The sequence below is a fragment of the Xenopus laevis genome, chromosome 8L, assembly GCF_017654675.1.
Source record: "Xenopus laevis strain J_2021 chromosome 8L, Xenopus_laevis_v10.1, whole genome shotgun sequence".
In the NCBI taxonomy this organism is placed as follows: domain Eukaryota; kingdom Metazoa; phylum Chordata; class Amphibia; order Anura; family Pipidae; genus Xenopus; species Xenopus laevis.
The window spans coordinates 6,462,476-6,476,494 of record NC_054385.1 but is presented as its reverse complement, the minus strand read 5'-3'; the positions used below and the strand labels follow the sequence as shown (position 1 = coordinate 6,476,494).

The 14,019-nt window shown below is 37.5% G+C and overlaps 1 protein-coding gene across 2 annotated transcripts in view; it reads right to left on the bottom strand.

Annotated features, from left to right (window-relative positions):
- Positions 1-6,182: 6,182 nt before the first annotated feature.
- The window catches only part of LOC108698203 (disabled homolog 2-interacting protein), a 253,072-nt gene continuing 245,235 nt past the window's right edge, over positions 6,183-14,019 (bottom strand). The window contains exons 17-18 of one of the 2 annotated variants that reach the window (XR_005963203.1): positions 8,729-13,484; positions 6,183-7,593 (exon numbers count right to left, since the gene is read on the bottom strand). Coding sequence is in view for 1 of the 2 variants with exons in the window: in XM_041572372.1 (XP_041428306.1) it covers positions 13,475-13,484 (10 nt within the window). In the remaining variant the exon portion in view is untranslated. Of the gene's footprint in view, positions 7,594-8,724; positions 13,485-14,019 lie in introns of those variants that run through there. The other variant, XM_041572372.1, reaches the window with a different exon arrangement.

Below are 14,019 nucleotides of genomic sequence, written 5' to 3'. Positions count from 1 at the left end.
AGAAGTGCCCGCCATCAAAAGTTATAGATCCCACTCTGTAGTCAATCACTGTTAATGGCAGCACAGACCTTATCAAATGCAACAGTCCCTGGCAGTAGCGGGGCATAGCTCTTACAACATGAAAGAAGGGAATAAGTGATGTCTTTTTATCAGATCTTTCCTCTCTGAGAGTGAAAATTGCAATAGGAAAGCTGATAAATTGGATTCTTCTCCCCAGCTGTAATAAACAATAGTGCCGTGAATGTCATGGTTAAAGAGCAATAATATGGCTACCTGGAGTGCTTGGCTTCAGAGTTCTGCTGTTAAGGGCTCTCTGCTGCCTTTGTTTAACTATATGTTTCGGTCAGTTTGATAAAGTAATGGGCAGGGAGGAATGGGGGGGAACATAGGTAAAAATGTTGGGGTTGAGGGAAAGGTAAATTGGGTATTGCAGAGTGGCAAGAATGTTGGGCAGGTAGTGGTGGAAGAAAAAGATAAGTAAGTTTTGGGTGGGGTTTTAGATACGGTGAAGTATGTTTGGGGTGGAAGATAAGGTGAGGCAGGAGTTAAGTTAAGTTAAGAATGATGGGCAGAGAGGAGTGTCCATAATATTGGTAGGGGAACATAAGTCAAGAACGTTGGGCGGGTAGGAGTGGCAAGAATGTTGATCAGGGAAGAGTGAGGAAAATATGTCAAAAATATTGACATGGGAGACTATGGAGTGGCAAGAATGATGAGCGGGAGGAGTGGCAAGAATGATGAGCGGGAGGAGTAAGAAAAATATGAGCCAAAAATAATGGGATGGGGTGGCAAGATTGCTGGGCAAGGAGGAGTGAGGAAAAGATGAGCCAAAAATATTGGGATGGAGTGGCAAGAATGTAAGCCAGGGAAGGGTGGCAAGAATGTTGGGCAGGGAGGTGTGAGGAAAAGAAAACTCAAAATAATGGAATGGGAGATCATGGAGTGGAAAAAATGTTGGGCATGGAGGAGTGAGGAAAGTATAAGTCAAACATATTTGGATGGGGTGGCAAGAATGCTGGGCAGGGAGAAAAGTGTGGTGGAAAGAAAAGTCAAGGACGTGTTTGTAAAACTAAAAACACTGATGCCAGAGTCCTGGGTTCACGTGTGTGTGTGTGATCATTTTATATTAGATTTTTGAACCTGCTATTGGGTATGTAATGGGGTTTGTATGGAGGGGAGGTTCAGGCTGTGGAATTCTGTTGGCAGATATAGTAGGTATTATAAGAAAGGATTGGAAGCTGGAATATTGCAGTAAATATAATACAGTAGTGATCCACTGACTACTATTTTTTTTCCCAAAAATTTAAAGGTTACAATATATTAGAATGCCCCCCCCCCCACATACAGCATAACATCCCTCTGTGTAATCTCCTATTCAGGAACATATTTGGTTGCATCAGTACATCTGTTATTTTCCTCTCTGCTCCACATATATACTGTATATATAATTAATACCCACAATTTACCTAATTATTGTACGTTCCCCGGAGGAATAACAGTCTAACCAACATCAGATTATCAGTTACTGGAGGCAAGAGTAATGCCGCCCCCGTATGATTTCTAACAGGTGTGGCATTCCCAGGTCTACATTAACCAATCCGAAGTCAACTGCAGTTAGAACAATGAAAGCCAAAGTGGTTTGTATGGGTTACTAGGTTGGGACAAATTATGCTCCGCAATGTTACCTTGACGCTAACCTGACATCCAATGTCTTTTTTTTTGCATTCTCACTTGCACTGTGTGGTTCCACTAATTGGGAGGTCTCAAAGGGAAGCAATTGGACTATCATATCCTTTGGTCCTCAGAGACTTACTGTAGCTCATGACAGAAGAAAGGGAGATGTTTCCTTCCTGGGCTTGCCAGTGTTCTGGGCCATGTTGAGGTTGCTCTGTTATTTCCCCCATGTAAAAGGCCCTTGTGGCCAACTTCAGAGGAGCCTTTTGCTAAAATCAAAACCATCCAGGTCATGAGGTAGTAACATGCTAGTGTATCAATCCAGTGTTTTGGCCAAGTTTTTTTTAGCTATCGGGCTGCTGGGAATTGTAATTCAGATACAGGTATCCTTTTTACTAAAAGTTAACTTTTTTAAAAGAAAAAAAATCACATGACATTATATGAGAAAAAAAATCTCATATAATTAGCTGCCTCTTTAATTTTCTTGGAAATCTTGATTTAATACCATAATAATCTTAGAATGTGCAGAATTAGGAAAACATACCACATGGAGAGGTAAGTGGCAGTAAATGAGCTCATTTATCTACTTAATCATCAATAATAATCTTTGCAAACATTTCTTAATTGAGTTAAGGGAATCTGTGGTTTATCAGCATTAGAGGGAAACGGGTAGAAAGTTTGGCTGCAAATTAATGTAGAAATTGCGTTGGGTCGCTCAGCACAGCCTATTTCAAGTATAGTGTATTTATACAATATCATATTTTGTGTATGTTAGAGGCCTACATTTGTGGAAAGGCCACAAAGGCCTGGGATTTGGGTGGTGTGATTTTAGGCTGCATTCACTTTTGTGCCGGAAAACTGGGGAATCGGCGTGCAAGAGATTTGACTGTTGACAGTGTGAGCTTGGGAGAGCTGGTTCAGAGTTCCTTATGTTCATGTGCTTCACCCCAAAAGAAGGCCCTCACCATCGGGACTTGCAAATTAAGCTAGGGTTGTATGTTTATGTTAGGGGCTCCATATATTGTGTAGGGCAGCTGGCCATTGATTACACTTTTGTTGTCGTTTAAATTTCTGGACATCCAGCAGTTTTAATATGCCTAATGAGGAAGGGGAATGAGGAATCTACCTGCCAGGGTATGTGTATGATAATAGTGGGAGATGCTGCCTGAAAGTGTCCTCTCTCTTAAGTGATGAACTGGACTATGGGGCCCCAAATAAGTGCATATAAGTCAGAGTTTGAGTCTATATCTTTCGCTTGGATCCCTCTCATGAAGTTCAGTGGATTTATGTTCAGAGACAGGCAGTAGAATAGTAGCATAGAAGTCGGAAGCCTGTATGGACCTAAAACTAGTGCCTCCTTGGTCAATGTCACATCAAAAGCATCTGTTCTGCTCAATTTGGTTCACCAATAGGAAATACATATTGGACAAAGAAGTTAGCATCGCTCAGTCATGGAAATTCACATTTATTTTTAAGGGGCAACCAGAGGTTAAGCTTGTGGAAGTGGGCTGTTAGATGGTTTATCAGGAAAGCTTTTTAGAAGAGGGCTTGATGCTGGTTCAGTGTCTATGCCAAAACCGTTACATTTCATGTCTTCAAAAGCAGTGTTCGACTCTCATTTCTACTTTGGGTGATAGATTTTTTTTTTGATGCCATGAAGCCAATCAAATAGTCTCTTTGGGTTTTTCCGTCCCAGTGACATTCAAAGGAAGGACAATTATACTTGAGAAGAAAGCAGTTAAGATGTTAATTCACGCTGAGAGTAATGTTTCAGATTGTAAAATGATATTGCCTATGTATATAATAAAATATTTATGGCCCTCTTTTATGTGCAAATGCATTGTATTTATCCATTATTTAAATGGAGGGTATTTTGCATTTTGTAATGTCATTAACATTTTACAGCTTCTCGGCCCCTCTGTTGTGCATTAGACAAGCCTTGTTAGAGTCAGGCACGTAGTGTAAAATTACCAAGTCACACTAAAAGAAGATGAGGTGTTAGACCTTTTTGGCCTTTGCCGCTTTGCAAAATCCAATCAAATGGTACAAATTAAGCAAATTTATTGGAAAGGTGTTCTCATGACCCTGGCCTCCAGTTTGGAAGAGTTTGGAAAAGCTACACTAATGGCTGTTAAAGGGCCAAAATACTTTCATTTTTATTAGCAATTTCTTTTCAAGGTTGTGCCGCAAATGGTTTCCAAAGCTTGCCGTACACGTACCAATAAAATCACATGAAATAGTAAGATTTTTGATATGTGTACGGCAGCCTGCCATATCATGTAGTACTAAGGATAATATTTAGTTTGGGGGAATGGGCAGGTTTAAGAACAAGGTAGAGAATATATCTCCTTAGAATATATCCATGTTGCTGTTAGTGGTGTCCAGGTCAGATACATTGTGGGTGTTCAATATGAATGGAGGTCCAAGAAGTGTGGGCAATGCAACATAATGTTCATAGTTAACCTTATAAAAGTTTCTGGCATCATTGTGGGGGCTGTATTTTTTATTCCTTGCACTTTACTATCTTAAAATAATATTTAAGCCACTTGTTGTCGGCAGGATTAGTACGTCTAAAGAAACACATGCGTGGGATCTCTGGTTCTAAGCTGTGAGTTTCCAAGTCAACTAGAGATGTCTCATGGTCTAGTAACTCATAGCAACCATAACTTCAGTAGAAAATGTAAAGCTCTAACTCCCTGACTGGTTGCTTTGGGTTATTTGGAAACCAAGGAGAGTTAGAGGTATTCAACAGTTACCCATAAATTAATCGTCCTTTCAATAATTGTTCTTCAGATGTAAAACATGTATAACAATTAGAAACAGGGAAATAAATGATTATGGCTCCTCCTAAATGTAATAAAATTAGACATTCTGCAATTTTTGATTTTATACACTGCTCCAATGCCTTCACTCCAAACTCCCATGTTCTTCACCATTACACCTCATAAATGTGGTAGCTCACACACTCAATCATGCCACAATACACCCCTAGATTTACATCTTTTTCTTGGTAGACACCATCTCTATTTTTTTTTTTAGGTATGTTGTTCTGGATTTGTCTAGAACAAATAGGGCTGATGGGTGGTATGTCCTTGTGATCCCTGGTTACCTCGATTGCTGTAAATCCAATAAGGTTGAAGCTACCTAGGTGACAACTTTACCTAGCGTGGCTTTATGTGATACAGGAACTAAGTTACCCTTTGTGGCTAGGCTTATCATAATAAAGGCTTTGTAGGTGGGCAGGGAATGTCAAGTTTCAGAAAAAACATGAAGGTTAGCTGTACTGCCAATACTGATAGGAGGGGTGGCATCTGTTCCTTTCTTTGTGTATATTACTTGTAATTAAGACATACTTACCCTTCAAATGACCTCCTGACTGATGGGATTGTGGGGTGACAACTTGGTGGACTTGTAAAGTTCTTAATAGTACATTTGTTCTTCTGTAGTTCCTGGGCATCTACTGAGAAACCATTTCTAAGGACTCTTGTTTATCTGGCCAAAGCCATAGGTAGACAATACAGTGACTTTGAAATAATGTCTAACGTTAGCCTAAAAGTCCAACGCTGGCCCCATCCAAGAGGGCGGAGTGTCCCAGAAATCTCACTCGTGGGAAAACACACCGCATGCCATCATTCCTTGAATAAATTACAGCAGACCTGGGTAAATTATCTAAATAAATCTTTAATATTTTCTAATTGGAAATGTACATAGGTATCACAGCCAAGTTCTTCTAGGAACGCCAACACCTTTCTCTGTACATTATTACAAATCTCAACATTCAACTGAAAAGTTATTCATTTATTTTCCAATTTCTCCATTTGAACAAAAAACTGTCAAAGCATACAAAATACATAATCACTGCTTGTCATTCAGCTTTTCCAGATAAGATATTGAAGGGAAATTACTAGACATATTAAGAGCATAATGGCATGTTATGACAGCACTGAGACAGAAACGCTTTATTACATTACAAACCTTCCAAAATATTAAGCAGCATGGCAAAAAGTTTTTTTTCATAAAATGTATTGAAATTCTTTTTTTTTTTAATTTAAACACGGCTATCAGCCAACAAATTGTACATTTTTTAAAATAGATAAAATGTAATGAAATTCTTATTTTAAAAAAAAAAAAAAAAAATTTAATTGTGGGTATTACCAGACCAAAAAATGGCATACATTGTTTAATATCATAAATCAGGAGTACTTTTTAATTTATACATAACAAAGTCACAAAATTCTGAAAAATTAAGCAGCATATATATATATATATTTTTTATTTTAAATTCGGGTTCTACCAGATCACTACTAATATTGTTGTTATCTTAAATCAGTATTCTTTAATTTATACATAAAGAAATAAAATTCAATTAAAAAAAAAATTAAGCTGCATTTTAATTTATCTAGGTAATAATTAGTGATGGGCGAATTTGGGGCGTTTCGCTTTGCCGAAAAATAAGCCGGCGTGCATTTTTTTTGACGCCGGCAAATTTTCGCGTCGGTTGCGCAAATTTATTCGCCGGCGGTGAATCGCGGGAATTAGCCAAATCAAAGTTTTTATATATTTACTATTTTTTTTATTTAATCCAGATCCTATTTCCTTTTAAAATCGTTACTAAATTATGTGCTATGCTGCAAAATTCCCAAATTTTTTTGTTCTTTTTAATTTTTTATTAACAATTATCGTACCGAAATAAACATCACTGCCTACTAATTAATGATAAATGTCAAAACTTTCCTTTTTTAACTGGAAAGAAAACTTTTATTTTATGGATAAATAATGTTTGATTTCTTCAAAAAATGGGCAGATAATTAATGTGCTAAGTCACCACAAACCTTTGTAGTGCCTGTAATTTTTTATTTGTATGCAAAACCCTTGTATCACATACAGTGCTTATATTTTTAAGAAATATGTAATATTGTTTCACTCTGCAGAAAATTCAAAAAAAGATTTCTAGATTCTTTTACTCAACAAACTTACATTTTTATATATGCCTTTTGCTAAATTTAAAATCTTTTCTAATCTCAAAGAAACTGGCACTGTCCATTAAATAGCCACTTTAGCATTCCAGTTCCCTGCTGGGTTGTGCTTTGTACAGAGATAAATACTAAATTGGCATAGATTTTGGGTATCTCTCTGTACAGGCTATTAGCTAATTTAGGGAGCTATTCCTGCTGAATTGTGCTTAGTAGGAAAACCAATGCCAACTGGAATTTGGTAGTATCTCTTTGTATTGGCATGACAATAGGGTTTGTAAGAAATTGCCATCTTGATTTTATCACTTACTAGTGATGTCTCTGAATGATCCCTGCCCAAAGGTGCCAGTGTCTGCCATTGGTGTGTGGCATAGGCTTTCATTTGCAAGCAGAACCGCTAAGCCCTTGGTAGAAGCTAGAAGGAGACAACCAATAGAAAAAAAAAATATTCATTCGCCCCGAAAATTCCATTAGTAATAGTGGCCATTTAAATAAATTCGGCAATGAGAAATCCACTATAAACATAAAGAATAACTGCACTAATTCACTAACCTTTTCTTTAGGAAGAGTTTGGGAAGTTATGCTTTAATAAAAAATGAAGATGACTGGAAGAGCGGGGACCCTATATTATAGGTTCTGATTGGCAGTAGAAGACCATTATACATAGCATATATTATACACGTACGAAAGGCACACAAATGCTAACAGTATGAGATATTCTCTTCTTATTTCACAGAGCTTCAGTTCTGCAAAATCTACTGTGTCAGAGCTGCCGGCTCCAGCTCTGTGTTAGTGAAGTTTTTGCATTTTTAATAAATGTAGGTAGCAAAAATAACCTTTCCCAAAATATTGCCTGTTGAACCTTTATAACAAACTCGATCTCTTACCGTCGGGTATGGGAAACCAATTAACGTATTTTAATCAGTGTTAATATTAGGCATGCTACCTTAACTTGGCCTTACATTACATAATCACATTTTATATCTAATGGTGCATAGAGTGGGCCCTACAGATCAGATTCTTTAGTTCGCCACAAGAGGCCTGGAGTTTTTATGCCCCCCCCCCAAGATCCCCATAGATCTCTTTGTAATTATATTAGAAAGGAACCCAAAAATGGTGAACAATTGGCCCACCACATGGACTATCTTGGAAAACAATATGGCGGCTACTAACCATATGTTTTAATGTGGATACACAGGAAAGGAACCATTATTAAACACAATGCCATATGTTATATTGTACTGCCAAGTTAAGATAACATTCATGGAAGATTATTTCTTCATCAAGTTAGTATTTGCATTGTTAGTAAAAGACACAGCAGGCAGAAACACCCAATGTTACAATACCCCCTTGCATCCTGAAATCACACCACCAATGATTCAATATATAATATATAAAGCCAGCACAACATGCCCACATTAAACTATATAGGACAGCACCTTTTGTTCTTGTGCTCCAAAAAACCCTTTAATCGATACAGGAGAGACAATTATATCTTTTTAAATTCTATATTTGTCACCTTGCAATGTCCATGTGCTAAGACAGCTCACAAGAAGACCACAGATAAACCACAGACTAGAAACTGTTTCTGTTTCGTAAAAAAAACAACTCTTATTTTGCAGCCCACGTAGACTGTTCTTCTAGTATAAAATAATGTGAATATATTATGCAGTGTTTATAAGGTATTCGTATTTACAGAGAAAAAAAACCAAACACTGGAAGCAAGTTCCATTCTTAAATCAAGCAGCATTGATATTCATATGTACAATTTTATTTCAGAATCCAAAATATTACAGCATATCTACTCCAGAGAGTATTTGGCAAAAGAAAGCAGAGCTTGCATTGAGGTAAAACATTGGATTATAGTCAAATTTACATCACAGCCGTGGAGTCTGTTGCTTTCCCTGGATTCACAACTGGGAGTAGAAATAAGGGTGACGGTTCTTAGCTGCCCAATTGCACAGCAGATGAAAATGAGGCAGTGCTCAGTAACTCATCCCAAATATGAGCAAGATGGTGATAATGGACCAAGATGGTGACAGTAGGGTAAGAGAATGACATTGCTACTATCACTATGCTACCTTAACTTGGCCTTACATTACATAATCACATTTTATATCTAATGGTGCATAGAGTGGGCCCTACAGATCAGGTTCTTTAGTTCGCCACAAGAGGCCTGGAGTTTTTATGCCCCCCCCCCCCAAGATCCCCATAGATCTCTTTGTAATTATATTAGAAAGGAACCCAAAAATGGTGAACAATTGGCCCACCACATGGACTATCTTGGAAAACAATATGGCGGCTACTAACCATATGTTTTAATGTGGATACACAGGAAAGGAACCATTATTAAACACAATTATTATCCCACTATCACACAAAGATAGTGATAGTGGGATAAAAGGGAAACCGTGAACCAAGATGGTGACAGTATTGCAAGAATGTGACAGTAGGACAAGAGGGAGACGGTTACCCAAGATGGTGACAGAAGAGCAAGGTGGTGATAGTGGAACGAGGGAGACAGTGGACTTAGATGTGACAGTAGAGCAAGATGATGACAGTGGGACAAGAAGGCAGCAGTGAACAAGATGGTTAACTGTTTCTTAGGGACTACAGGCTGGACAGCAATGGTGTATAATGTCTGAACAGTTCTATCTTTGTCTTGTCCTACTCTTGCTTTCTTGTTTAATGTCACTGTCTTGGTCCACTGTCTCCCTCTTGTCCCCACAGTTACCATCTTGCTCTCCTGTCACCATCTTAGTGACTGTGGGACGAGGGAAACAGTGGACCAAGATGGCGAGAGTGCACCAAGATGGTGACATTTAAGCAGAAAGCAACAGTAGGACAAGACTGATATAGTAGGGCAAGAGGGAGAAAATGGGCCAAGATGTCAACAGTGGGACAATAGAGAGGCAGTATGACCATTCAGACACTATACACCATTGCTGCCCAACCTGCAGTTCTTCAGTTGATTTAAGGGGCATAGTTCGACCAGTTTAATTTACTTAATAATGGTCTACCAATAAAGATTACTGGCAAGGAGTTTAAGGGCTCCTATTTACAAAAGGGTATGTATAGTGATTATCTACTAAAACCGTTCCTTTAGAGGACAGCAGTTATTGTCCTACTTAAATAAATTCCAACATGCTCCAGCCAATGAGAATGCATAGTATGTGTACAGTAACAGGCATTTTGCACTGTTTCATGCTTAGAAAAGATGGGGGGGTGGACAAAAATCTTTTGCGGTGACTTGGTCAGTAACACAGAGCAACCATCCATCAGCTCACTTAACTGGTCTAGGGTTGTATTAAAATAATAAAGCCACGTTTCTGATTGTCACAATAAAGTACAATGCTCAGTTGTCCACTATTTTCCACCAACAAAAAAAAACATTATGGAGACTTGGCTATGGCAGAAGTTCTGTTTTCCTAATAACACTTCCATTCTCAACTACTGAGCACAGTGCTATACAAGAGGTCCAAGAAGCTCCTTAATCCTGGGGTATTGATAGCGCGTCCTATAAATCACATTTCGACTCAAAAGGTCTCGGGTTGGACATTTCCCGATGCCCTTTTTTTTTCAGTTTGAAACCAACATTTCTCTAAATGTTCCACAATCTTCTTTGTGCATAAAACACATATAATTAATGCATACTGAAGGAAGAATTCCTTAAATTACCGACCCATTCTGTACCATTATGCAAATCAAAGCAAAAAAAATGCTAAATGCCTGAGAGAAATAGAACATGGTTTATCTTGAACATAGAGTTTCCATTGGACATTCTTGAGCTTATGGAAAGCAATTTGTTCTCATTTTGTTTGGTTCAATGTACATTCATCAGGCTTTCCAGAACCAGCGATGCCTGTAAATTAGAGCCCTTATAGGTTACACTAATTGTGGTATATGGAAAGACGCAGTAGCAATAAACACACACACATATTATATGAACTTGCCATGCAGTTCCATTAGCCAGAGGGCAACAATAAAGGAAGCACACCCTGCAACTTCTGGGGTTACAGAATTTATAGGAGCAAATGCCCTGATTGATATGCAATTTCCACCCCTTACAATCCGGCGTTAGACTAGGTTCTTTTTTTGCTACATTATTCATCTCCTCTGTGCTTATTTGAATTGAAATGACACTGAAAAATAGGACAAATCAACATGGATTAGATAATATGTTGTATGTAGCATTAAAGGGCAAATGTATTCATTTTGGAGTTGCTATTTTGCAGCAGTTCAAGGCCAAATTTTCATCATGAAACCTGCCGAGATGAACATGGGCAAATTTACAAATTTTTGTTTTTCCCGCAAAAAAATAAATTAGTGGGTCTTAGGTGCTGAGTTTAAATTTTTTTTAATAAACTTGTTCACAAAAAAAAAAACCTTGATAATGAAAAATACTCCCATGGGGATAAATTATAAAGTTTATGAATATAATTAATCAAAAAAAATGATTAAGATTATTTGCCCTGTAGAGATGCCATTTGGTATTTCCTACAGCCTTGGATTGTCTATGATAGTCTATGGTGGTGATAGTACAGCTCGTAGTCAAAGCAACATGGAGTTCTTTTTTTGTGGGACTGAAGACCACAACATAGAAATAATTGTTGGGGAACTTCTGTTGACTGCTGAGTGCCGCAGAGAGGTCCTAATGAACTGGTGGTAATTATTGTTATGACATTGTCCGTGATATTAGCATTAGGCTTGTAGACAATGGAAGGGTTGAGACAAGGAAGTCCATTTGTATAATTATATAGTTTGTAGACCTAGTCAAGTCACTCCCACTGAGTGGAACTAGATAATGGGCTCTAAAGGGATGGCACATACTATAATTGGTAGAAGCTATTTTTGGCTTGTTCATAATTGTTTAAGTTTAGAAGGTAACATAGATAACATAGTTAATCATAATAACAGCTATCAAATTTCCTTAAAACCCAGAACAACATATGTTAGTTCCGACAGCCAATATTTACTTTACGTTCTGTAGAAGCAAGTTATTGAGTATGCTTGGACAACATCTGCCAGAGACTCCTCCACCAAGCTCCTTCTTTGTATTGTAGGTCTGATAACCGTAAGGAACACCACCATTAGTATATTAAGCCAGACAACAGGTGGTAGTGCCATAACTGTATCGCACATAGCGTTTCTACTTGGTAGGTGACATTATCAACGCTTCTCCACCCAACGCCACTGAACCATTTGTTCATGGTACCGTTTCTTGTCTGCAAATCAACAGGCCCATCTTGCAGTGTCTATAAGAAATTAAAATATACATTTTTTTGAAGCATTGGCAAATAATTTTCTTTACACAGAAATACCCTCCCCCCCCCAAAAAAAGAGAGCTGTAAGCACCCTCCATCACAAAGTGATTGTCTGCAAAGATCTATTGCCGGTATCCAAGATACGCTGAAAACTCATTGGGAGAAATTTATTTTAATTCTCAGAATCCAAGGTTGTAAACTTTAACCAATTTTTTTTGTTTTGTTTTAATAATATCCAGTTCATACAATACAACATTTCCACATTTTTCTTCATTTTTGTAGCAAAATCTTTGTCGTATTTACATTTGTTTTTTTTCTATGCTACAGTGAAAATGACTGATGTTCCTCCACAGACGAAATTCCTTTAAATATTGAAATGCGAAATGTAAACTTTACACAGCACCAATTTTACTAGAAAATATATGTGTATATATATATTTATATATCTATATATGTGTGTATTCATATATATATATATATATATATATATTTCAATTTGGAGAATGAGAAGGTTTTCATAGCCACTGGCTTGGAGGCACTGTATCTCAACAATAATGCATCAAGATTTCTAAGCAAATTTTCGTTCAAGTGCAGTAAGATTATCATGCTTTTAGTAAAATTCCTCAAATTTATTGCCAAAAGCAAAAGCCGTGTGCCTTAAGTAAGTTTCTTTTTTATATAGGAAAATATCATCATATTGTGAATTTCTTTCCGTACATAATAAGCTTTTGCATGATGGGGGTCAACTGATTTGCACATATAACTACCCAGTCATTCAGTACATAAAATAGGTAGAACTTTTCCGTATAAATTGCTTTGAATAAGTATAGAACTAGGAGACGATATATAGAATGCACAATCGATTCCTTGATAGGTGTCCGTTAATTAGGACTCTTTCACCAATGACCGTCTAAGTCTACCCGGAACATTCAACGTTTCTTCCATTATTATTACATTAAGAGGTAATAAATTTGCAAAAAATGTCTCTTTTTTTGAAATTGATATTAGAGAGAGTTTTTACTCCCTAAAAGCAGCATGTTTTCCAAAGTTATTTTTGGTCCTGAAACACCAAATCTCACTGATTTGGATCGCTGGAAGTTGACGTAAACCAACAGCACAGACTGGTTTTTATCCTACTCCATATCTGTTCAGAGTTAAATAAATAGACTACAAACAATGTCCAGAGACCACCGCCAGTAAGAAAGAGGCAACACATCCACCAGGGTCACAAAAACAATATGGCGTCCCATGTGTCAAGTGGCTTCCATTGAGTAGTTCCAGAATGGAAGTGGACTTGCTTAAGATTTAGGGAGGGAAATGATGAGCGCCAAGTGGTAGGACAACGTTACCTAGTGCAAAACTCATTTCAATGGGCTGAATCTGCGTGCTCCAACACAGAAATCTTATCACCCTGCTTTGTGGGCCTGCCCAGCTTCCTGACAATGGGAAATAGACGCTTGGCAGATCCAGTAGTTTACATTCTTCGGAGCCTTTAATTTTCCAAGCAGGGTGCTTCTCAAATTTTAAGTGGATAGAACTCCAGAATAGGGGATGGTTTTTTTTCTAATGCATACTGTGAAAGAAAAAAGATATAATTACCCTTTATCGAGTGTTTTTGAAAAATCTATTTTTAATTTCAATACTAGTAAGGATTCTTCAGGTTACTCTGAAAGTTCTAATACCTTTTTAATCAAATGAATGGCAGAGGATTGTGTTCTTGTCCAATCAAGAGGTATCATAACCTTCTAAGAAACTGAATCAATCCCAAAACAGGTTTCATCATGTTATCTACATTCACCCCCAAAATAATAATCCTTCACACAGAACACATTTGAACTTGGTCTTATATCTTTAAAGTCAAGAGTATGGTAGAACTCCTAATATAAAGGTCCATCCTGGGATAAAACTTTAATATACATGTACCATTATCTGCAAGAGAAGCAAACAGCAACTATGCTCCACATTGAACTGTTGTATTTTTGTTATAGCTGCTTCTAGTGTCTCTCGAAGGTTGGTGGACCTGACTCGGGCCACATGGGTGTGAATATATAAGTGATCATGACATGGGTCAGGTATAGTTCAGGTTGGGAGTTTGAGGATTAGTTGAC